Source organism: Saccopteryx bilineata, chromosome 7, assembly GCF_036850765.1.
Source record: "Saccopteryx bilineata isolate mSacBil1 chromosome 7, mSacBil1_pri_phased_curated, whole genome shotgun sequence".
Classification (NCBI taxonomy): domain Eukaryota; kingdom Metazoa; phylum Chordata; class Mammalia; order Chiroptera; family Emballonuridae; genus Saccopteryx; species Saccopteryx bilineata.
The window spans coordinates 74,847,256-74,872,775 of record NC_089496.1 but is presented as its reverse complement, the minus strand read 5'-3'; the positions used below and the strand labels follow the sequence as shown (position 1 = coordinate 74,872,775).

Here is a 25,520-nt window from a genome sequence, read left to right as displayed (position 1 = left end):
TTGGGCTGGGAAAGGGAAGCAAAACAATCTTTTTCTAACCACACACTTGTCAGAGTGCAGCGGAGCACTGTGGGGGGCAGCCTTGTTCCCGGCCCTGCTGGAGAGTTTGGAGACTCGAGATTGATTATTTTTTCCTAACGGAAACATCTCCTTTGACTTGAGCATGGCCTGTCCTCACGCCATGGCCCGGGGCTGAGCTGGTGTCCCCAGTGGGGCAGTTCTGGCCTGCAGCTCATCTTGGGCAGCTCTTTTGGGCTGATACAGTTTCTTTTTCTCATCCTGTCCTCCTTTTTTTTTTTTTTTTTTTTTTTTAAAGAAAGAGAGAAGGACAGACAGACAGGAAGGGAGAGATATGAGAAGCATCAATTCATAGTTGCGGCACCTTAGTTGTTCATTGATGGCTTCTCATATGTGCCTTGATGGGAGGGGGGGGGAGTTTACAGCAGAGTGAGTGATCCCTTGCTCAAACCAGGAACCTTTGGGTTCAAGCTGGCGACTATGGGGTCATGTCTATGACCCCATGCTCAAGCTGGTGACCTCGTCACCCTGTCCATTTTCTGACAAGTGATAAAATGGTTGTTGACTTTGTGGACCTGAAGATTTGTACCTGCCGGTCTGCTCCCAGTTGAGGAGGCCGCACCTGGGCGTCAGTTTGTCTGCTCATCTCTGCACCTGCCAGCATGCTCCCAGGTGCACCCTGGGGTGGATGGGAGCGAGAGGTACTGAGACTGCTGGGACCTGGACCCTAGAAGGGGTTCCCAGCAGTGCCGGGCATTTTGGATTGAATCCCTTGAGGCTTTTGTGGGGTTAGAATGCTGATGGGGCCACTGCTAGCCCAGGTGGTGCTCTTTTTCTGAATTCGAAAAAGGCGCCTGTTCCTGAGGACCCTTGTCAGCACGGGTCATCTGACTGCCGCTTGCCAGGAAACTGTATGGTAAACGCATAGATCTTCAGTGTCTATGATGGAGGGCGTGTCCCCTCCTGTGGTGAGTTGTCACCGCAGACCCTTGGCTTGTGTGGCTGGTGTTCGCTGGTTGGTGACTGTGCCCTTGCGTTCCTTCTCCTCTGTAAACGGTCCTTCTGATGTGGGTACATGTTGGGTGGGCTCTTGTCGGACCCCTGGCTACCCCCTGCCCCACTTCCGTTAGCTTTCGTGGAGACTTCAGTGAGCATCCATCCAGGTACAGTCAGTTACCTGCCTCCCCTGCCTCGGGAGGCCTGTGTGGGCTTTCTGACAAAGGTCTCGGCCAGTTCTGAGGCTGCGATGCTGTGACCCGGGGTGCACGGCCACCCGGGAAGTCCGGTGTTGCTCGTGCTCGCGGAGGGAGAGCCTTGTGAATAGCCGTAGCCGCCGGCCAACTTGTGGCGTTCTGCAGGCACATGTCACATCTTGTGTGACTCCCGGGAAAGAAGGCTGGCTCCCGAGTGTGACTGGTGGAATCGGGCCACTTTCCCTTATTATGAAGGTAAATAGCTCCGTGAGCACAGAACTCGAGCGGTACAGCAGAACTAAAGGAGAATGGGGAAACCACCCGAATTTCCACGGTCCAGGTTAAGTGTTGTTACCTCCCCTTCTCCATCCCTGTTGCATTCCCTGTGTCCACCTTCCCGGGATGTTGACTGCTCCCTGGATGGGGTACCCTTCCTGTAGCCCCCCCCAGCAGTAAATGCTTTCCATCACCCAGTCCCTAGCCACAGTGTGATACCCCAGGGCCCAGGGGCAACCTTGCGTATCTGCCAGCTGCATTATTCCCCGTAACTAGAAACACCAGGTTCCTCGGATACTCGGTTGGAGCAGTAACCCGGGGGCACAGAAGTTTTAGACTTCAGTCTACCACTGCTCTGTGATCTTGGGAAAGTCTCTTACCCCCTCTGGACCTCCACCTCTAGTTACAACAGAGAGGTTGAACTGAAATGCTCTTTCCAGGTGAAATCAAGCAGGGGAATGAGGCTGGTTTGAGGGAGAACAGCCTGTGGGACATGTTTGTGTCGGCAGTGGAGTCGGATGGGAATTATCAGGAGAGAGAAAGGAAACAAGTAGCTAGACAGATACACAGGCAGGGAAAAGGGACCCAGCCCCTGTGTGCAAGGCTCAGGGGATCTTTTGCTGGGCAGGGGAATGGGGTCATTGGGACTGAATTGTATGGCCCAGTGGTCTGGGCAGAGATTGGTGATGACCTTGTGTGAGAACCAGCCTCAGGGAGGAGGAGGAGGAGGAGGAGGAGGAGGTCGGGCTGCTCCAGAGGTCTCCACTCTTGGACATCTGGCCTTCTTTTCCCTGTGGGTCTAGGCTGCCTCCCTGGATGTGCTGTTAACACTGCCCGTTAGTGAAAGGACCTTGTTTGCTCTCTCTGCACACTGCATTGTCGCAGGTGACTCACATGCTGTCACCGATGGGTAAAGGCTAGAGGACTCGGGGGACCACCAAGGTACTCAGCCTCCACGTGGGGACGAAGCCATTCAGAGCACCTCCTGTGTAACAATTTGTTTTTTTCTGGTAAATGTAGTGGGTGGAAAATGCTATTTATAGGTTTTGAAATAACCTCCCTAGGCATACAGAAGAAGTGGAGGGGGGGCTCTGAAGACAGATAGGAAACCAGTGGCGACGTCCTCGGCTCAGAAGTAAGGTGCATTCTCTGTGACGTCATCACATCAGCCCGGCGGGGTAACCTAGGCCCGCCGAGGACAGCCCTGGCGTCTCTCTGGGTGGGACAGTGCCTGCAGGGTGGGAAGAACAGATAGGCTCTCCCGGGAGCAGCAGTGTCCTCTGGAACCCATTCCTTTTTAATTGTAAATTAGCCAGAAGTTTTAAATTAATAAGAGCCGTTTCCCAAGGAGCAGTGTCCTGAGCCTTGAAGACTCTCTTAAGTTAGAGTTTGAGTGACGGATGGCACCTTGGCTGGGATAGCATGTAAACTACTACCTCTGTCTCACCTGGACCCACCTGCAGGTGATGACGGACACAGGTCGGGCTTCTCTCTCTCTTTTTTTAATAAGTTAGAGTTGTGGAGGCAGACACAGACTCCCACATGTGCCCTGACCTGGTGATGCTTTGCTCAGCTGGGTCACAGCTCTGTTGCTCAGCTGTTTTAGCACCTGCGGTGAGGCCATGGAGCCATTCTCAGGGCCTGGGGCCAACTTTTTGCTTGAACCATTTGAGCCATGGCTGTGGGAGAGGGAGAGAGAGAAAAGGATGTGTGTGTGTGAAGAAGCAGATGGTTGCTTCTGCGTGCACTGACCAGGACAGAACCCAGGACTTGCACACGACAGGCTGACACTGGACTGCTGAGCCAACCAGCCAGGGCCACGTTTTGCATCTCGAAGCGTCTTTATGAAATAGTGGAGTTGGACACTGTATGTGAAGATAAGCAGCATGTGCAGTGTCTGTGATGGAATGAAACATAAATATTGGGTTACTGTCCCTGCTTCCTGACACACTGCTCCTCAAACCCTTGACATCTCCGGAGTGATAGGTGACTTTTGTGCTAGTGAGCTGACTGGTGTCTGGGGCCCCTGGGTGGCTTTAGGGTGGGGGCTGGTCCCCAGAAAGACCAAGGCATGACGAGAGGGTTGGAACAGTTAGCCTCGCCCCTTGACTTCCTACAGGGGGGAGAAGGGCTGGGAAGGAACTAATTACCAATGAGCAGTGATTTAATCAGTCATGCCTCCCTAGTCAGCCTCCATAAATACCCTTAAACGAAGAGGTTTGGGAGCTTCCAGGTTGGTGAACCCATTGCGGTGCTGGGATGGTGTCGGCCCAGGGAAGGCAGGACGCTCCACGTCCCTGTTCACTCTGCTCCACGCCTCTCTTCCCTTTGGCTCCTTCTGAGAGTGTCTTTCTAGTACACCTGTATAGTCAAGTGCTTTCCTGAGGGCTATACGCCGTTCTAGCACTTTCTCAAACCCGAGGAGGAGGTTGTGGGAACCCCCGGCTGTGTAGCCAGGTGTAGGTCACCTGGGGACCCAATCAGTACCTGTGAGTGGCGTCTGAGGTGAGGACCATCTCGTGGATGGAGCCTTTACACCCATGGAGCCTGATGCCACGGCTGGTCGTTAGTGTCGGAACTGAACCGTGGGAGACCTGGTCGGTGTTGGAGAAGCGGTTGCTGCTTGGAGGGAAAACCCCACACGTTTGATGGCTTTCAGATGGAGAGTCTGGAATGTTGTTAGTTTGGGGTGACCCTGAAGGAGTTGGTGGCACAGAGGAGAGCAGGAGAAACCCTTCCCACCAGTGGCTGCTCCGTTCTGGAGCTCACACCGTCAGTCCGTGTTTCTTATTTTTTATTTTTTTCTATTTTTATTTTATTTCTTTTTTTTTTTTAATATTTTTTATACAGTATTTTTTTTTTTTTGTATTTTTCTGAAGCTGGAAATGGGGAGAGACAGTCAGACAGACTCCCGCATGCGCCCGACTGGGATCTACCCGGCACGCCCACCAGGGGCGACGCTCTGCCCACCAGGGGGCGACGCTCCGCCGCAACCAGAGACACTCTTAGCACCTGGGGCAGAGGCCAAGGAGCCATCCCCAGCGCCTGGGCCATCTTTGCTCCAATGGAGCCTTGGCTGCGGGAGGGGAAGAGAGAGACAGAGAGGAAGGGGGGGGGTGGAGAAGCAAATGGGCGCCTCTCCTATGTGCCCTGGCCGGGAATCAAACCTGGGTCCCCCGCACGCCAGGCCGACGCTCTACCGCTGAGCCAACCGGCTAGGGCCCGTGTTGATTCAGGCAGCTGGATGTGACCTTGGATGATAAAACAGAGTCCAGGGCAGCTCCTCCCCCAACACCAGTGGCCGGAGACCTCCCATGTGTCAGCTTTGTAGGAAACACTGCATCGCGAGTGTTCCTCCCAGAGCACCTGGCTGGCTGTGTGTGGAGGTGCGGTAAGGCAGGCTTTTCTCTAGAGATGGTGTCAATACAAGAGGATCTATCTGCTTTGGAATTTGTCGCAACGAAAGTATCAGCGGCTTCACAGAGTCAGGGAAATGCATGTGGTGCCCATGTGTTCTGCTGTGGGGGCTGGGTGTTCGAAGGGCGTTCTAGGCAGCAGGCAAGTGATGGACACCTTCAGTGTGTGGTCCACGTCACCAGAAGGTCGTGCTTGGAATTTTCCAGGGAGGCCTGGAGACGATATGGAGCCTTGTGCGTTTCACACGGGCTGGTTGTCCTCAGCGCGTGGAAGAAGTTGGCGCGTGGAGGTCTGTAGCGACTGGGAAGTTGGGATTACACTGAATTTAGCCACATAACCGACCTACAAAAAGGAAAACAGGCTTGTTTCAGCGAGGCAACCTTTTAGTTTGGAGAGGCCCCCCTTCCTGATGCGAGGCCTTTGGAAGGACATGGCATCGCCTCAAGTATTTCTGTCAAAAACAGAATTGGAATCCAATCAACATTCTACCTACTTAGTGTCCGGTAAGTAAGGAGATGTTAACACCACCGGGAAGCCATTTGCCAGATCTACCGTGTGGAAATCCTAAAGGACAGACGACATGTTTCTTCAGTAAATAGATTGCAAAGAACAAAATGCGGGAAGTGTTAATGAAAGGGATTTTTCTGAGACTGGGCTGCATACTGTGCATGCCATGTTTATTCCATTTTTGTCTCTTGTTGGGGACTCTGGTGGCCCTTGGCCTATGGGCTTTTATCCTGTGGGCGAGATCACCCCGGCGGCCAGCAGAGCAGAGTGCCAGAGAGTTAATGGCCTGGAGAGTCATGTCTCTGGAAGCGGCTGCCCAGGGTGACAGAGCAGGTGGATCAAGACCTGCTTCCCCCCCAGGTCCCCCGCCAGGTGGACGCTCAGTGCTGCCCAGGACCCCTGCATTCTTTGTCCTCAGGAGCACTCACCCTGTGCTGACCTTCTTCCCTCCTCTGGCTCGTTTCTGTTCTCCCACCAGCTTGGCTGCCGTCACCTCCCAATAAACCCTTTGCCCTTGGGACCTATTTCTGGGGGAAATCAAAGAGAAACAGGAACAATACAATACAATATACGGGCTTTGCTTGTACCCCTTTTCAAACTAACCATCTGCAAAAAGGCATGAATCTATTGGGGAAATATACTGCTCCCAAAAATTAGAGGATATTTTATGGCTTCATATTCATTTTGAAATATCCCCTAATTTTTGTGAGCAGTGTATGCTACCTGAGTGTATGCCAGATGATTTTAAGAAATATTGTTCAGTTTTTTAGATGTGAACTTTGCTTCTTTTCTTTTTTTCTTTTCTTTTCTTTTTTTTTAATTTTTCTAAAGTGAAAAGCAGGGAGTCAGAGAGACAGACTCCTGCATGCACCTGACTGGGATCCACCTGGCATGCCCACTAGGGGGCGATGCTCTGCCCATCTGGGGCATTGCTCCATTGCAACTGGATCCATTCTAGTGCCTGAGGTGGAGACCATGGAGCCATCCTCAGAGCCCAGGCCAGCTTTGCTCCATTGGAGCCTTGGCTGCAGGAGGGGAAGAGAGAGACAGAGAGGAAGGAGAGGGGGAGGGGTGGAGAAGCAGATGGGTACTTCTTCTGTGTGCCCTGGACGGGAATTGAACCCGGGACTTCCACACACCGGGCTGATGCTCTACCAACCAGCCAGGGCCCTGTTTCTTTCTTTCTTTCTTTCTTTCTTTTTTAAAAATTTCCATTGATTTTGAGAGAGGGAGTGAAGGGAAGGAGGAGAGGGACAGAGAAGGGCATCAACTCATTGTTTCACTTAGTTATTCCATATAGTTGTATATTCATCGGTTGCTTTTCATACGGGTCCTGATGGAGAAGTGAACCCACCACCTCTGGCATTCTGGGTCGATGCTTTATCCACTGAGCCACTGGCCAGGGCTGAACATTGTTTCCTGGTTATGCTGAAGGGAAGAGTGCTTATTATCTCTTAGAGCTACAATGGGAAGATTTTGCAAATGAAATCATGTGATGTCTGGGATATGCTTTAAAATAATCGACAATGGTGCAGAGGGACCACCACTCCCCCACACCTGCAGACATAACTCGAGTGGTCTTGACTGCCGCATGCTGGGGGCCAGGGGTTAGGGTCCAGGTCACGTGTGGGGCTTCTCCTGTAGCTCTGGCTGGCTGTCTACCAGGTTATGGTCCCCCAGGGGTGTTAAGTGTTGGAGCAAGAGAGAAGAAAGTGCCGCGGAGGTTCTAAGAGAGGAATGGAGACATCTGAGTGTGTCATGCCCTTCTAAACATCCTTCAGAGGTCCTCGGGGTAAACTGCTACTGCTCCTCACCCCTCCTCTGCCTGGGTCGCCGCCTCAGCCAGCCAGCCAGAACCCCGGCAGGTTCCACCTCATGCTCTGTTGGGCTCCACAGTGGACTGAGCCCGTGGTCCTCCCTGCTGGTACATGCTCCCTCCACTGCCCACCTGTTGGTCCCCCACCCATCTCCCCCCCCAGGAAAGTTGGTTGCTGCAAGTCCTGTGTTCCTACCATATTTTGTACCTGCCCGGCCTGTTGTGATCTGGAGCTCTGTCTTTACTTGTTCCTTGTTTTTAATGTCCCAGAGCTCAGAATGGGAGATTAGGATCACCAGTATTTTATCTGATATTTCATTCATTAAAGTAAGATGTAAAAACCTTAAACTTTTCAAAACAACTTGTAAATCTTGTCTGCTTATTTGTAAATCTGCTCATCTTTGTGTTAAAATGAAAAGTACTCATTTCAGTTGCTGTTTTTTGTTTTCTTTTGAGAGAGGCAGGGAGATAGAGAGACAGGAACATCAAGCTGCTCCTGGATGTGCCCTGACCTTGGAATTGAACCGGAAACCTCTGAGCCGGACGATGCTCCAGCCAACTGAGCTGACTGGCCAGGGTTTTCTTTATTGATTGATTTTTAGAGAGAAGGGGGAAAGGAGAGAGGGGAGGGGAAAGGGAAGCATTCATTTGTTGTTCCACTCAGCTGTGCATTCATTAATTGCTTCTTGTGTGTGCCCTGACCAGGGATTGAACCCGCAACCTTATTGTTTCTGGATGATGCTCTTAACTGACTGAGCTAACCAACCAGGGCCACACTTGCTCTTTAATGCTTAGTTTATAAACGTAACCAGTTAAATCCCTCAAACAAGTCATACCGTTGATAAATTCTGTTAATTTCTCTTGAACATTATTAAGTACAGTCACAAGTTCAAAGTGCATGATTCCCAAAAGGCTATGGATTCCAGCTTTAAGTTGTTTATATTTTCTTCTATTTCTTACTAGTTATTCATCCAGGAAACGAGACTGCTCAGTAATTTGTTGCTCTATAGTGGGATTAATGAATAACTTTGTTTTTAAGTCTTGATATTTCAGATTCAGTTTTATTGGTGTGATAAATGTTGGTTTCTATTAAACTTAACAGGTTGGTCGTGTTGGTTACTGTTAAATTTCAGAACTATATTAAGAATATTTTTAAGAAGATGATTTAAACTTTTAGGAAAGGGCAAGAGAACAAAGTCCTTTAAAGAATGTAATCATTCTGCCTGACCAGGCGGTGGCTCAGTGGATGGAGCATCAGACTGGGATGCAGAGGACCCAGGTTCGAAACCCCAAGGTTGCCAGCTTGAGCGCAGGCTCACTGACTTAAGAGCAGGGTCACTGGCTTGAGTGTAGGATCATAAACAGGAGCCCAAAGGTCGCTAGCTTGAAGCCCAAGGTCGCTGGCTTGAGCCCAAGGTCACTGGCTTGAGCAAGGGGTCACTCGCTCTGCTATAGCCTCCAGTCAAGGCACATATGAGAAAGCAATCAATGAATAACTAAGATGCTGCAAGGAAGATTTAATGCTTCTCATCTCTCTCCCTTCCTGTCTGTCCTTATCTGTCCCTCTCTCTCTCTGTCTGTCAAAAAAAAAAAAAAAAAAAGAACATAATCTTTTGGCCCTGGCCGGTTGGCTCAGCACTAGAGCGTTAGCCTGACGTATGGATGTCCCAGGTTCAATTCCCAGTCAGGGCACACAGGAGAAGTGACCATCTGCTTCTCCCTCTGCCTCCCCTTTCTCTCTCTCTCTCTTCCTCTCCTTCAGCCATGGCTTAAATAGTTAGAGCAAGTTGTCCCCAGGTGCTGAGGATGGCTCCATGGCCTTGCCTCAGGCTCTAAAATAGCTTGGTTGCCAAGCAATAGAGCAGTGGCCCCTGATGGGCAGAGCATTGCCTGGTAGAGGGCTTGCCAGGTGGATTCCGGTTGGGGCACATGAGGGAGTCTGTCGCTCTGCCTCCCCCCTCTCACTTAATAATAATAAATATATATATAATAAATATATATAAAATAATAAATAATAATAAATATATAATCTTTTAATAAGGCCGCCATAATTATCTAGAAAATAGAAATATTTCTCCCTAGAATGAGTAGAAAATAGCCTGTTGTGTCTGGAAGGAGTTTACAATTCCTTTGGAGAGATGCCTCCTCACCCCAGTCTTTTTCTCCTAATCTATTTTAAATTATAGTCTTGGAAAAAATTCAGCCAAAAACAGTGGCCCAGATGTTTGGCGTTGTTTCATGTTTATTGTCTTTGGTCTTTCCCCTTTGGCCCACACCCTGTCTGCATCCCCCCCCATGGACACACCCAGCATGGATCCCGTGAATACATTAATGTATATGGCCACCAAGCCCTTGTGACGAGGGAGAGACAGAAGAGAGTGTCATGGTAGACTTAAGGATTTTTTTTTCTTATTTGGTAACACAAAGTGCTTTTTGTTATTATTGCATGTGCAGTCATCAGAAACTTCATCCGGAAGGCACAGCGGTTCTAGAATATGGCTCTGCCTGGCGCAGAAGACTTCATTTTGTACAGAAATGCAGAATTGCTTCATGTAGATCGAATAGAAGGAGTCTTTGCTTCATTCACTTAAGAATAAAATGTCTTTGTTCATGTAAAAGAAAAGTGCCTCTTATTGTTTGGAAGCTATGTGAATTTTAAATTAAGCTGACAGCCACTATATTATATCTTTTAGGGTAAAAAATGAGTTTTGCTGATGCAGTAATTCCCCCATTAATAAGAATGAATCATGAACAGGGAACATACAGATATGCTGTGGAAAAGTCAAGGCTTATGAAGGTCTGTGGGAGTGTGTTTATGTGTAAATAAATATACGTGTAAAAAGACCTGTGGAGTGGCTATTGTTGGTCCACAATTTAAAAAGAAAATTTAGGCCCTGGCTGGTTGGCTCAGCAGTAGAGTACTGGCCCAGCGTGTGGAAGTCCTGGGTTCGATTCCTAGCCAGTGCACACAGGAGAAGTGCCCATCTGCTTCTCCACCCCTCCCCCTCTCCTTTCTCTCGGTCTCTCTCTTCCCCTTCTACAGACAAGGCTCCATTGGAGCAAAGTTGGCCCCGGGCGCTGAGGATGGCTCTGTGGCCTCTGCCTCAGGCGCTAGAATGGCTCCGGCTGCAACAGAGCAACGCCCCAGATGGGTAGAGCATCGCCCCCTAGTGGGCATGCCAGTGAATCCCGGTTGGGCACATGCGGGAGTCTGTCTGACTGCCTCCCTGCTTCTAAGTTTGGAAAAATATAATTTTTTTTTAATGATTTTAGAAAGAGAGAAAGAGGAAGGGAAAGAGAGAGAGGAACTCGATTTGTTCCACTTATTTATGCATTCGTTGGTTGATTCTTTTATGTGCCCTGACCAGGAATCAAACCCACAACCTTGATGTATCAGGATGATGCTCTAACCAACTGATGATGAGCTACCCCACCAAGGCGTTAATCCACAATTTTGATGTTGAGCTTCCTGGCAGCCAGAGTGAAAAATGGGAAGCAACCAGTCAATCTTTTCTCTGGCTCTGTGAAGGACTAGTAAAGCTTGTCTACTCCCATGCAGGGGTGTGGCTTTCAGGCAGTCCTGGAGACAACTGGCCAATCAGAAGAGCAAGTGAGTAAGGGGAGCTGTGGGCGCTAGCACGCCAGTGTAGGAGGAGCTTCCTCTGGAGAGCCACCTGCAGGACTGCTGGTGAGGACACACCCACTCTCAGATCTTCATCTGAACTTTGAAGTGTTCACTGGTCCTGGGCAAAATGAGTAAAGTATAAGGACAAATAAGAAAAGAAAGTGAATTTCTAGCAAAACTGAATTAATTTGGTTTCAGAGATTGTATTCTTCATATAATTTTAGTATTTAAAGGACCTTATTTAATTTTTAAATTTTTCCATTGATTTGAGAGAGAGAGGGAAAAAGGGAAGAAAGAGGGAGAGAGAGAGGGAGAAGCATCAACTCCTTGTCCCTTTGTTCCACTTAGTTGTGCACTCACTGGTTGCTTCTTGTATGTGCCCTGACTGAGGATCAAACCTGTGACCCTGGCATGAGCCATCCTGTCAGGGCTTAAAAGACTTTCTTATTTTTAATTTTAAGTTCTTCTCTAGGAAAATGAAAAGTTGGAAATACTTTGTTTTGTGTGTGTGTGTGTGTGTATATATATATATATATAGTATTAGTGATAATTGTTATTAAATTTTATTTTATAACAATACATGTTTTATAATATATTTAACAATATCACTAATTTATTATAGTAACAAATGTAACTTATATGACAAATGGATCTAAGGGTGATTTTGCTTCATTAACACTGTAACATTTTCAAAGGATTCTTGAATCTTTTTTAAATAAGCATGCTCCTAAAATGAATTTAAAATAGGTTTTGAATTATGAAAACCAGATTTGCACTTTTTTTTTTTTTCAGGGACAAATCCTGGAGAGAAAGTATGGTTGTTAAAGTATTGAGTGAAAAGAATGTAACATTCGGGCCCTGGCCCGGTGGCTCAGCGGATATAGCATCATCCTGGTACGCAGGTACCGGGTTCGGTCTTGGGTCAGGGCACGTACAGGAAGCAACCAATGAAGCATAAATAAGTGGGACAATGAGTTAAGGCTTCTCTCTCTCTCTCTCTCTCTCCCCCCCCTTCCCCTTCCCCCCACCCTTCTACACTCTCTCAAATCAATGGAAAAATTAAAAAATCTAAAAACAAAAAATAATGTACCATTCATTTCTACCTTTTATCAGCATCTCAAAGTAGACCAACAGTACATTTTATTATTACTATTTGCTACAATATCAGTGACATCTCACTTGACCTGAGTCCTTTAGCCTTGAGCTAAAGTGACCCAGTGGAAACAAATGAGCACTTTTCACAGTTTGGAAGGGTGGGTTGGGGTGCCCAGGGAGGAGTGAGGCTTTTTAGAGAACAGACGGAGAGGACCTGCCCAAGACTCACATTTTTTTTTCTGTGAGGACACTGGCTAGCAGGAGGGTGGGCAGAGGGTGGACCCCAGCCATTCCTACCAGCACCAAGGCTCCTTACTTAACTTTTTAATGTTGTTTATTTTTTAAGTGAGAGGAAGGGAGATAGAGAGACTCCCACATGCGCCCTGACTGGGATCTACCCGGCAACCCCAGTCTGGGGCCGACACTTGAATCAGCTGAGCTCTCCTCAGCACCCAGGGCTGCACTCGGAGCATTTGAGCCACTGGCTGCAGGAGAGGAAGAGGGAGAGAAGGGGGAGAGGGAGGGGGAGAGAAGCAGATGGTTGCCTGTTGCCTCTCCTCTGTGCCCTGACGAGGAATTGAACCCTGGATATCCACATGCTGGGCCGACGCTCTATCCACTGATCCAACCAGCCAGGGCCACCTTAACTTAAAAAAACTTAATTATTGGCCCTGGCCGGTTGGCTCAGCGGTAGAGCATTGGCCTGGCATGAGGGGGACCCGGGTTTGATTCCTGGCCAGGGCACATAGGAGAAGCACCCATTTGCTTCTCCTTCCCCCCCCCCTTCCTCTCTGTCTCTCTCTTCCCCTCCTGCAGCCAAGGCTCCATTGGAGCAAAGATGGCCCGGGCGCTGGGGATGGCTCCTTGGCCTCTGCCCCAGGCGCTAGAGTGGCTCTGGTCGCGGCAAAGGGACGCCCCCGGAGGGGCAGAGCATCGCCCCCTGGTGGGCAGAGCGTCGCCCCTGGTGGGTGTGCCGGGTGGATCCCGGTCGGGCGCATGTGGGAGTCTGACTGTCTCTCCCCGTTTCCAGCTTCAGAAAAAAGAAAAAAAAAACCTTAATTATTCAAAAAAGTTATTTAATTATTCAATTACTGTTGACATTCTGTATTATTCTGGATTGGTTACAAGTGTGCAGCGAAGTAGTTAGAAGATCATGCACTGTGCAGAGTGGTCCCGTGCTGCCTTCGGTACTCACCTGGCCCTGTGCATGGTTATGAATTAGTTCACATTACTGGTTTCAGGTCCCTGTGGCCAAGTTTGGAGAGTGTCTAGGTTTTCTCTGAAATCCTGGAGGTGTCCTGGTCCTCAGCTCCAGATGCAGACTCAGCCTCAGCTTACGCACCTGGTGCGGCCTAGAGTACTTGTGGGTTTGTTTTGTTTTTGCCTTTATCCATTTCATCTCTTTGTGGCCTCAGATCTTCAAATTCAACTTGATGTGACATCAGTGATAATTCTCCTCCTCAGAACCCCCATTTTGGCCAAAGCCCCGACTACCCCAGAGTCAGCAAAGCCTTTCTGTGGAGCGAATGGGGACGTTCACACTTGGTGTTCCACAGTGTTCGGTTTATAACCAAACCGCAGGAGGGGACGAAGGCTACAGAAAGTGATTTTACACTAAATGTTAAGGGGACCCCCAGGAGGGGGCCTCAGGATTCAGGCCAGACAACCTAGTAACGTTTGATCTGAGCCTCGAGGGCCTTGTCAGACTCAGCCAGGTAGGAACCACGTTCCAGGTGGGACAGGCGTGATCAGGGCTGGAAAGAGGAGGGCGCTCCTGACTAAGGGCCAGGATGGGAAGGGTGGGCACCTCTCAGAGTGGCAGTGCGTGAGCTGGGGAGGGCGGCCGAGAGGCAGCCAGATGTTGGGGTGTGGCACACCATATTAAGGGGTATGGGCTCTATTTTAAAGGCAGCAGGGAGCCACTGAGTCTGTCTGGGGGTGACATTATTCACTGGCAGCAGTGTGGGGCAGGAATTGGAGGGGTCCAGATAGAGGCAGTTCGCATAGTTTGGGGTGAGGTGACTGGTGTTGGGAAAACTGTTAGGCTTGCTCGCTTGCACTCTGCATGATTAGTGGACGAGCATGTGGCAGTGGCACGTGTGTGTAGCCTATGTGAGGCTACAGGAGCTTCCCTTGGGGTGGTGTTTGGTGGACTGCTTGCCTGCCACTGTGAGGGACCGTTTGCAGTTTGTTCGCCCGCCACTGTGACGAGCGGTTTTCCCTGCCTGTTTGCTCGTCTGCCGTTGTGAGAATCTAATAAATGGTAAAGGGCTGAGGCTTTCCGGCTTTGCAGTTCCTCTTCCATCGCCTGAATCCATGGTGAACCTGCCTGGCCTCAACCACCGGCCTTACAGGTGGTCTGGACTGAGGACGCATGAGCGAGCATGGGCAGGACACAGTGTCAGGAGATGTTTGTGATGTTGGACGGATACGACTTGGTGGCTGATTTTTATAACTTTTATCCCATTTTGCTTCTCTAGGAGCTTGCTAGCTACATATATATGATTATTTGAAAAGCAGTACTAGAGATTATAGCGTGCGTATTTTATGTGGCAGAGTCTGTCTCAAATGAGTACTTGGTGACTTTGAAGCCATAGAAGATGTCACAAGTTAACTCTCTCTAGTGCTACTATTTTTGTGCTGCTGTTTTCATGTGTTAAAACTCTATGTATAATTAAAACCTCACAAGGTATTACTACTGTTTCAGCTGTCAACATTCACTTAGATTTATCTCTCTGGTTGTCTTCATTTCTGTCCGCATGTCCTTGTTTCCATCTGGGATAGTTTTCTTTTAGGCAAAGAACTCCCGTTAGTGTTTCCTATGGTGGGTTTGTTGGTGATGAATTATCTCAAAAAAAAAATTTTTTTTTTTGGATCTGAGTACTTGTTTAAAATTTGCTTTCGTTTATGAAGGATATATTCACCAAGAGTAGAATTTGAGGTGGGCACTTTAAAGATGTGATTTCATTTGTTTGGTAGCTTCCATGACTTCTGTGGCAATTTCAGCAATTTTTTTTTTTTTTTTTGGCTGCTTTTTTGAATGCATGGCGTTCTTTGGTCGTTTTTAAGTTTCCCTGTCTTTGGTCTTCAGCAAAAGACTAATAATGCCTAGGGATGCTTTCCTTCATACTTACCCTGCTGCACATTCAAGGAAGAGGTTTTAGCTTTTTTTTTTTATTTTTCTGAAGTGAGAAGCAGGGAGGCAGTCAGACAGACTCCCGCATGCGCCCGACCAGGATCCACCCGGCACGCCCACCAGGGGGCGATGCTCTGCCCACCAGGGGGCATTGCTCTGTTGCAGCCGGAGCCATTCTAGCGCCTGAGGCGGAGGCCATGGGGCCATCCTCAGCGCCCGGGCCAACTTTGCTCCAATGGAGCCCTGGCTACGGGAGGGGAAGAGAGAGATAGAGAAAGAAGAGGGGGAGGGGTGGAGAAGTAGATGGGCGCTTCTCCTGTGTGCCCTGGCTGGGAATCGAACCGGGGACTTGCATACACCGGGCCGGTGCTCTACCGCTGAGCCAGATAGCCAGGGCCTATGGAAGAGTTTTCATCTGTAGCTTGTTGTCTTGGACTATATTGAGTTGTTCCAAGAATTGTCCAACGATTGACCATCTCCTCTGCCAGTACTGCTTCTTCCCCATATCTCTGCCCTCTTGTTCTGCAACTCTAAAATGCCTATATCTTAGGTGTTTTCACGCATCGGCTATCTCTTTCCTGGGCACACCTGAATGCCAGTGTTGTCTCCTCATCTCTGTTATTGCCGACGTCTCTGCTTAGGCCTTCAGCCTTCAAGATGCCCCCTGGTGCTGGGTGCCTTCCATCTTAGGGATCATCGGAAGCCTCCAGAGGGCATTTCAGATAACCTGCCAGGTTTCCTTCTTTGTTTCCCTTTTCCCTGGAAATTTGGCCTCACATACTCGTTTCCTAGGCAACCGTGCTCTCCCGTTCTCCCCCCCCAGCCCAGGGAGACGGCCTCGGTTCCAGGCTGGCGCGTCTGCTCAGCTTTCCCGTGTCCTGTGCTGCGTGGGGAGGGTTTCCACACAGGGAACAGCGGCTGTGGATGGAGGGCCGTTCCCAGGGCCTCTCCCACCCTCCCTCCCATCTTCGCGCCTCAGGTCCTGACAACCTTGGTTGTTCTCTGATGCCTTCAGAGAGTATAAGCAATTTTAAATTTTGAAATAATTTTAAACTTACAGAAAAGTGCAGTTAGTACAGAGAGCATCCCTTATCTTCCCCTAATGTTAACAATTTACAAGTATCCTTAACTGTCTGGATTTATAATTGAGTGTTGCCGTATTTCCCAAGAGCGTGACCCCTAACTGGCCGAGAGAACAAACGAGGAGCCGGTAGAGAGGGTGACATCTTCGGTGCAGGCTGACAGACACTGCTCAGATCAATTCTGAACTTTTCCCTCAAAGGAGACACCTCCCGTGGGCCTCAATTGGTGGGCATGCTGTATCTAATATGGACCTCCTTAGGCGTCTATGATATGCCCATTTTCATGTTACAGTTTCTGAAAAGTGTTCTAGTAAAGAGATCTACTAGGTTTTTCTTTTTCTTTTTCTTTTTCTTTTTCTTTTTCTTTTTTTTTTTTTTTGCATTTTTCCGAAGCTGGAAACGGGGAGAGACAGTCAGACAGACTCCCGCATGCGCCCGACCGGGATCCACCCAGCACGCCCACCAGGGGGTGACGCTCTGCCCACCAGGGGGTGATGCTCTGCTCCTCCGGGGCGTCGCTCTGCTGCAACCAGGGCCACTGTAGCGCCTGGGACAGAGGCCAAGGAGCCATCCCCAGCGCCCGGGCCATCTTTGCTCCAATGGAGCCTCGGCTGCGGGAAGGGAAGAGAGAGACAGAGAGGAAGGAGAGGGGGAGGGGTGGAGAAGCAGATGGACTCTTCTCCTGTGAGCCCTGGCCGGGAATCGAACCCGGGACTTCTGCATGCCAGGCCAACTCTCTACCACTGAGCCAACCGGCCAGGGCCGTTTTTCTTTTTCTTGAGAGTGAGAGAGACGGGAAGGAAGAGAGATAAGAAGCAGCAACTCATAGTTGCATCTCTTTAGTTGTTCACTGATTGCCTCTTGTATGTGCCTTGACCACGGGGCTCTCGTGGAGGCAGTGACCCCTTACTCAAGGCAGCAACCTTTGGGCTCAAGCCAGTGACCTTGGAATCATGTCGATGATCCCATGCTCAAGCCATCGACCTGCGCTCAAGCTGGTGAGCCCGCGCTCAAGCTGGCGACCTTGGAGTTTTGAACCTGGGACTTCAGTGTCCCAGGTGGATGCTCTATTCACTGTGCCACAACTGGTCAGGCTGCTCAGTTTTCTTTATCAAATGTATCTGGTCAAGGAGCTGTCCTTCACTGTACTCGGAGTGACAGTTGTGCAGCCAGTGTTCTGTGGCTCATACATTGCAAAATACTGCTCTGCAGAACTTCCCAACAGGTAGACATTTTGCTGTTTAGCATCTTCTCCCAGGTTCTGGCTTTCTTGCTGTTTAATTTTTTGACAGCAAAAATTGGAGAAGCCAAGGTTTCTTTGAAAACAGATATTTTTACAAGAAGGAGGCCAAGGCTGTGCTGACACTTCCCAGTGAAGCTCCGACAAGTCTCGGTGAAAAGCCACACACACAGCTTCACGAATCCTGAATAAATCTTTCCCTCACTGCTCTGTTCTTGTCCTCGAAAAGTGGTTTTCATTTTTCTATTATTGACAAAATTGGAACCTGCTGAGACCTGGATGGAGACAGAGGATTTTACGTCTGACTAGCACCCAACCATCCCACGATGGGTCTAATTTACAGCCTGATTCTCTCTCCTTCTCACTGGGGAAGAGCCCGTGAGCCACACAGTGCATTTAAAGTCGCGTGTCTGTCTGGCGAGCCCATTGAGATGCAGGGCTTGTGATGAGAGACTGACTAGGAGAGGGCAGCTTGTATTTGAAGTTGAAGAATGTGGTTCGAGTTTTTGGGTAAAATGTTGACACTTTTCCCAAGTCTCCCTCTTCAGAAAGTGCGTATCGCTTACCATTTCTGGGTGAATGTCCTTGTCCACCTCTGGCTCCCCTCCCGTGCCTTCTCCAAGGACCACCTGAGGGATCTTCCTGAAAGGCAGACCTGACCCTTGCACTCACCTGCTGACAGTGCCCACCGCCCACGAGACTGAGCTCAGTTCCTGAGCTGGCCAGTGTGTTCATCTGCACTGGGTCCAGCCTTTCCCATCAGTTACCCTTATTGAATTGGGATGCTGTTCCCTGAATGACCTCATATATCTTTTGAAATAAGTTATGTCTTCGCCCGTGCTGTTCTCTCTCTGCTGGAAACGCCACCTCCTCGCTAAGTCTCCCTGGCACACACTTCACGTGACTCCTCTGTCTGCTCTGGAACTTCCGTCTATATCATTTGCTTCCTCTCTTCTGGGTTCCAGTAATAGATTCTGCGTCTCTCTCCTGGAAAAGTACTTGTGTCACGGTGTCCCGGCCATTCGTGTCTACCTCTCAGCGGCCCCTGCGGTTGGAATGTGGAGGGCTTGGTCTTTGTGACCAGCGTCATGATACAGTTGGCAGACTTTCAGATGTTTGTTGAATGAGATTGAATGACATTGTGTCAATTTGAAGTGTAAGGTGGAAGTGTTTGGATTTTTTTTGGGGGGGGTGGGGAGAGGAGGGAAGAGAGAAACAGGAATATCAAGCTGCTCCTATACGTGCCCTGACTGGGGAATGGAGCCAGCAACCTCCATGCTCCAGAAGGACACTCCAACCGACTCCAGCAATCTGGCTAGGGCTTAATTTCTTTTATGTATGTATGTATGTATGTATGTATGTATTTTTTGTTTTCAGAGAGAGAGGGGAGGGGGAAAGAAAGCATTCATTTATTTTTTCACTCAGTTGTGCACTCATTGGTTGCTTCCCATGTGTGCCCTGGCCTGGGATTGAACCTGCAACCTTGTTGTTTTGAGATGACAGTCCTAACCAACTGAGCTAACTGGCCAGGGCAGTGTTGGATTTAAAAAAAAAATGAATTTAGGGTTATACACTGATTTATAAATACTGCTTTTGCTGCATTCCACATTGGTTGTGATATATAGTATTTTTATTTATTTTTTTGAGGTTTAAAAAAAATTATTGATTGTAGAGAGAGAGGAAAGAAAAGAAAGAGACATTGATTTGTTGTTCTACTTATTTATACATTCATTAGTTGTTTCTTGTATATATATGCCCTGACCAGAGGTCAAACCCACAACTTTGACATATGGGGGGGGGGGATGATGCACTCCCAATTGAGCTACCCAGCCAGGGCTGAGTATTTTTATTCTTTTCTTTCTTTCTTTCTTTTTTTTTTTGTATTTTTCTGAAGCTAGAAACCGGGAGAGACAGAGACTCCCGCATGCGCCCGACCGGGATCCACCCAGCATGCCCACAGGGGGCAACGCTCTGCCCTCTAGGGGGCAATGCTCTGCCCCTCTGGGGCGTCGCTCTGTTGCGACCAGAGCCACTCTAGCTTCTGGGGCAGAGGCCAAGGAGCCATCCCCAGTGCCTGGGCCATCTTTGCTCCAATGGAGCCTTGGCTGCGGGAGGGGAAGAGAGTGACAGAGAGGAAGGAGAGGGGGAGGGGTGGAGAAGCAGATGGACGCTTCTCCTGTGTGCCCTGGCTGGGAATCGAACCCGGGACTTCTGCACGCCAGGCAGACGCTCTACCACTGAGCCAACCGGCCAGGGCCTGTATCAAACTTTTTATTTATTTATTTTTTCATTTTTTTTTCCATTTTTCTGAAGCTGGAAACAGGGAGAGACAGTCAGACAGACTCCCGCATGCGCTCGACCGGGATCCACCCGGCACGCCCACCAGGGGCGACGCTCTGCCCACCAAGGGGCGACGCTCTGCCCATCCTGGGCGTCGCCATGTTGCGACCAGAGCCACTCTAGCGCCTGAGGCAGAGGCCACAGAGCCATCCCCAGCGCCCGGGCCATCCTTGCTCCAATGGAGCCTCGGCTGCGGGAGGGGAAGAGAGAGACAGAGAGGAAGGCGCGGCGGAGGGGTGGAGAAGCAAATGGGCGCTTCTCCTGTGTGCCCTGGCCGGGAATCGAACCCGGGTCCTCCGCACGCTAGGCCGACGCTCTACCGCTGAGCCAACCGGCCGGGGCCTCAAACTTTTTATTATCATGGCTCTATTACCTCCAAAGTTGAGAACCAACAGTTAAACTGATTTCACTAATGAACAAAATGATATTTGGAGATGGGGGGAGTCCTAACTGATGGATGCATCTGTTGAAACACTGCTTGCTATGTAGCAATGGGATTCTCCGTCCTTCTGTTGAAGGTTACACCTTGTATCAAGGTGTCAGGATAATCCTCTCTGACTTCGTTACTGAGCCTGAGAAACAAGAGCGTTGTCCAGTGTATGTGCTAACTTCTGCTGAATAATAAAGCGCTCTACCATCTAGAGGTTGAAAACAACCACCAGTTTTTGACTGGTTTCCGCGGGTCAGCCATTAGGCTGGTCTCAGCTGGGCTCTCTTGCGTGTCAGCAGCTCCTGCAGGTCAGCTCGGGCCTTATCCTGGGGATTGACTGGCTGTCCTGGTGGGGTGTTGTGGCCACTGGTCTCTCACCACCCAGCAGATTAGCTGGGGCTTGCTCACCTGGTGGCAGCCGGATTTCAGAACCATGCGAGAAAGCATGCAAGATCTGGTAAATCGTAGGCTGGTTTCTGTGGTCAGCACAAGCCACAAGCACAGCAGCTCAGATCCAATGGACTCCAACTCTGAGGAGGAACTATAAAGGAGGAACTATAAAGACGTACTAGGAAGGGCCCTAGTTGGCTCAGCGGTAGAGCGTCGGCCTGGCGTGCAGGGGACCCGGGTTCGATTCTTGGCCAGGGCACATAGGAGAAGCGCCCATTTGCTTCTCCACCCCCCCTCCTTCCTCTCTGTCTCTCTCTTCCCCTCCCGCTCTGGTCGCAACAGAGCGACGCCCCCAAGGGGCAGAGCATCGCCCCCTGGTGGGCAGAGCGTCGCCCTCTGGTGGGCGTGCCAGGTGGATCCCGGTCAGGCGCATGCGGCAGTCTGTCTGACTGTCTCTCCCGGTTTCTAGCTTCAGAAAAAAAAAAAAAAAGACGTACTAGGAAAGTGGAGAATTGTGTGATCTCCTCTGTCTACTCTTTAAGTACTTCCTTCTCACTGCTCAAGGTTAAGTTGAATACTCTCCGCACATACCTTCCTCCTGTTAGTCATACTGTGTGTGCAATACACTGATGACACCCGCCCACCTTTACTGCCGAGTTTTAGATTCATGTATGTATCTTAAAGGGATGAACAAATTAGGCGGATGTACTGTTCTAGAGGAAGTGATGTAACGTATTTTCCGTTTCCACTCCATTTTCCTTGTTCTGGAGCCAGGCTTGCTCCGCTGCAAGGTTCCTCCACCTGTGCTGTGTCTGAGGAAGTCTCTCTGGAGGCTTCTCAGTGACCTCTTTTCCTTGGTGTTTGAGAGTCTGTGATGTGGCCCCGCCAACCTTCCTGTTTTTGTCCCGTCATCCCCCTTGAGCTCGATTCTTTACAGTTAAACCAAACCTCAGGCTGTCTCTTGAGCCCATTTCCGCGACACCAGCAGTTCTCAAGTGTCTGGAGACAGTTTTGGTTGTCACAAGGGGGGTGTGCGCAATGCTAGCATCTCACGGGTAGGGGCGGGGATGCTGTAAAACATCCTGCAGTGCACAGGACAGAGAACTTTCTGCTCTGAATCCCCAAGTACCAAGATCGAGAAACCCGGTCTCACACAGAAGTCTTTTTTAATAATCCTGCCTCGGGCTGGAAGCCCTTCCCCTCAGTGCTGCCCATTGAGACAGCGCCGCGATTGGCCCATCATGAAAGCTGGAACGCCCACTAGTGGGCGGTAGGAACCAGGTCTACCAGCGCTGCAAAGTGGGCGGTTTTTATAAAAAGTTTGACGACCCCTGCTAGTGCTTAGTGTGTTTGCAGTAATTGGTATCCGGAATTATTCTTTTTCTTCTTCTTTTTATTTTTATCATTTTCACTGTTCTTCCTTGTATTGTAGCTGTATTTTAGTTTACATATGAACTCTCTGGCCGAACTCTGGGTTCCTAGGTGACAAGGGTCCTATCTTATCTCTGTTTCTACTGGAGCGCCCGCCATCTGCTTTATGCATAGTAGGAGCATAATAAATATCTGTTGAATGAGTGAGATAATTTTCTTGGAGGACTTAATCCCCCTCCCCCCTCCCATAAAAATCCAACAATCTGAATCGGAGGGGTTTCCCTTCTGTGTGTGTTTGTGATATGTTGGGTCAGAAACTGTGATTACAAATCATCGTGCAATTCTTTGTGTTTATTTCTGCAGCTCTTTAGTGAAAAAATAAGTGGCATCGAAGGGACGAAACTCGATGACGAATTTCTTGACATGGAAAGGGTAAGCGAGCGCGTTCGTGCCCGTTGTGTTACACGTTTGACTTGCATCGCGAGATGAGACTCGCTGCTGCCGTCAGAGGCATTGGGGTGCACATCTAGGGTGCCGCATACGGCTGGGACCCCAGAATCCAAAAGGCAGCTCTTTCACACACCTGCATCCAGATAAGGAGCCTTGACCCTGAAGGAAGTGGGAGTTGGTTAACCGGTTCTCTCTAACGGACAAAACTCAGAACGCTCAAAAGGTGGTCAACTTTGGCAAATAGTTAAAAAGGTGGTCAACTTCGGCAAATAGTTATAATCCCAGTGTCACTGGGATTATATACCTTGGGCAGTCAAAACGTACTTCTGGGATGAGACCCATCAAATACGTAAATATTGACACCCTGTGTGTCGGCCCTGACTCTGTCACGATACCAGGGGGTCCTCAGGTTACGACCCAGTTCTGTTCCTATGATAGTGATGTAACCTGAATTTTGGTGTCAGTCAAAACACACCCTAGCCTAAGTCACTTACCTATCCTAACACAGTTGTAAAATCATGATCTAGACCAGAGGTAGTCAACCTTTTTATACCTACTGCCCACTTTTGTATCTCTGTTAGTGGTAAAATTTTCTAACCGCCCTCCGGTTCCACAGTCATGGTGATTTATAAAGTAGGGAAGTAACTTTACTTTATAAAATTTATAAAGCAGAGTTACAGCAAGTTAAAGCATATAATAATAATTACTTACCAAGTACTTTATGTCGGATTTTTGCTAAGTTTGGCAGAATAAATCTTTATAAAACAGCTTACTATAGTTAAATCTATCTTTTTATTTATACTTTGGTTGCTCTGCTACCGCCCACCACAAAAGCTGGAAGCCCACTAGTGGACGGTAGGGACCGGGTTGACTACTACTGGTCTAGACCATAAAAACACAATTAAGCCACAGAAAAAGCCCAACTCCCTCACTCATGGGCCGTGTTACTGTGTATTCTTCTGCTGCGCATAACCAAACTAGTTTGACCCTGTCATCCGTAAGTACAATGCCAACGGCGTAATCCGAAACACTCATGACTCAATTTTTTTTGGAGTGAGCGTTGTCATAAAGTATGCCCAGACTGTTGTAACCTGAGGACCGCCTGTGGTGGTATGACAATCACGTGACCCTGGCACTGCCCTGGGACCTGCGTGTGAGCCTGTGTCAGCGGGGGCCACTGCCCTGAGGGTGACACTGGCGGCACTGGGTGCCCTTCCTGCTCACACGGCTGTTGTGACAGTTATGCAGAACATTCATGTAAGTGAAAGCATCTGGGAAGTGATGAGGGGGCTCTCACAGAAGTGACTGTAATATGTCTCTGTCCCTTACCGTGTTTCCTGGTCACCTGTGCGGAGCCCCGCGGGGCCACTGGGAATTGCCGACCTCCTCAGTTCCCTTCCCTCTGTCTTGGGTGAAAATTACTTCTGTTTTTCGGTGAATTAATTGTTTGTCATTTACCAACATTTTATGTGCTTTCTTTTTTTCCTTTTTCTTTTCTTTTTCTTTTCTTTTTTTTTTTAAAGAAAATAGATGTCACCAACAAAGCTGTTGCAGAAATTCTTTCAAAAGCCACAGAATACCTTCAGCCCAATCCAGGTAAAGTTAGACGACGCCTTGAACTGTTCTCTTGTTCATTCACTTGTGGCAGACGCCAGTGCGCCGTGTTTATCTGGCACTAGTTGGGCATGCTCTGGAAACAATGGCCTCTGTGTCTCAATAAAGTCATGTCTCCGGCAACTCCATAGTTGCCATGAATCCTAGCCGTTGAGACACTAGCAGACAGTCCTGTGAACCGTGGGGACATCGTTTGGAGGGGTCTTTATCTGGCAGCCAGACACTGCTAAGCAAAGACTTTTTTTTTTTGCTTCAGAAACCCTTTAAACATTTTGTAAATGTTTGCTTATTTAGCCATTTCCTCCTTTTTTAAGAAAAAAATTATGTCCTCCTGTTCTGAAGGGATATATTAATTGGAAATGGCTTTCACTTTGGCTCAAATGCTAAAGAAATGAGGCATGATAATATGGAAAGCAGCATGGATCCAGGTTTAGATCAGCCTCCTGATGGGAGGTTTCCGTTCCTAGGCTGTGAAGCAGCGTTCTGTTTGGTGTGTGTGTGTGTGTTTTAATTTATTAATTGATTTGAGAGAGAGAGAGAGAGAGAGAGAGAGAGAGAGAAACATCAATTTGTTCCACTTATCCATGCATTCATTGGTCAATACTTGTATGCGCCCTGACCAGGTAACAAACCCATAACCTTGGCGTACTGGGACAGCGCTCCAACCAATGGTGCTACCCCCGGCCAGGGCTGAAGCAGCATTCTTTTTTTTTTTTCTTTTTTTTTTGTATTTTTCTGAAGCTAGAAACCGGTAGAGACAGTCAGACAGACTCCGCATATGCCCACCGGGATCCACCCGGCACGCCCACCAGAGGGCGATGCTCTGCCCACTAGGGGGCGATGCTCTGCCCCTCCAGGGCATTGCTCTGCCGCGACCAGAGCCACTCTAGCGTCTGGGGCAGAGGCCAAGGAGCCATTCCCAGTGCCTGGGCCATCTTTGCTCCAATGGAGCCTCGGCTGCGGGAGGGGAAGAGAGAGACAGAGAGGAAGGAGAGGGGGAGGGGTGGAGAAGCAGATGGGCGCTTCTCCTGTGTGCCCTGGCTGGGAATCGAACCCAGGACTTCTGCACACCAGGCCGACGCTCTACCACTGAGCCAACCCGCCAGGGCCTGAAGCAGCATTCTTGACGAGCTGATCCTGGGTTATAAATTATAGAAACTGATAGAGGCCCCCCAGTCCTTGAATTTTGTGGATTTCCAAAACTTTACTTTTTAAGACTCATTTGCATGTGGTTACTCTGACCCCTACTTCTGTAGGAATTAGCACAGATTGGACCATTTGAAAATCAGGAAAGTAAAAATTTTAAATCCTGGATTTTGTAAAAATCATGACCAGGGAGGTCAGTGGGTACAGGAACCTTAGAATTGTGTAAATGATTACAGTTTTAAAAGCCATAATAATATATCTCTTCCCTGGCCTCATCAGTGATTGGCGTGAATCATACCAGTTCCTTTTTCTGATAAGTCATGCGGTGCCCCTGGGTTCTGGAATGTGCTTTTAAGTGGGTCGAGATCCTGTCC

General features: G+C 49.0%; 1 protein-coding gene across 4 annotated transcripts in view; it reads left to right on the top strand.

Annotated features, from left to right (window-relative positions):
• The window catches only part of SH3GL3 (SH3 domain containing GRB2 like 3, endophilin A3), a 73,940-nt gene that overhangs the window by 14,575 nt on the left and 33,845 nt on the right, over window positions 1-25,520 (top strand). For 3 of the 4 annotated variants that reach the window (XM_066238358.1, XM_066238357.1, XM_066238359.1), the window contains exons 2-3: window positions 22,300-22,368; window positions 23,910-23,982. In XM_066238358.1, the coding sequence (XP_066094455.1) occupies window positions 22,300-22,368; window positions 23,910-23,982 (142 nt within the window). Of the gene's footprint in view, window positions 1-22,299; window positions 22,369-23,909; window positions 23,983-25,520 lie in introns of those variants that run through there. The other variant, XM_066238361.1, reaches the window with a different exon arrangement.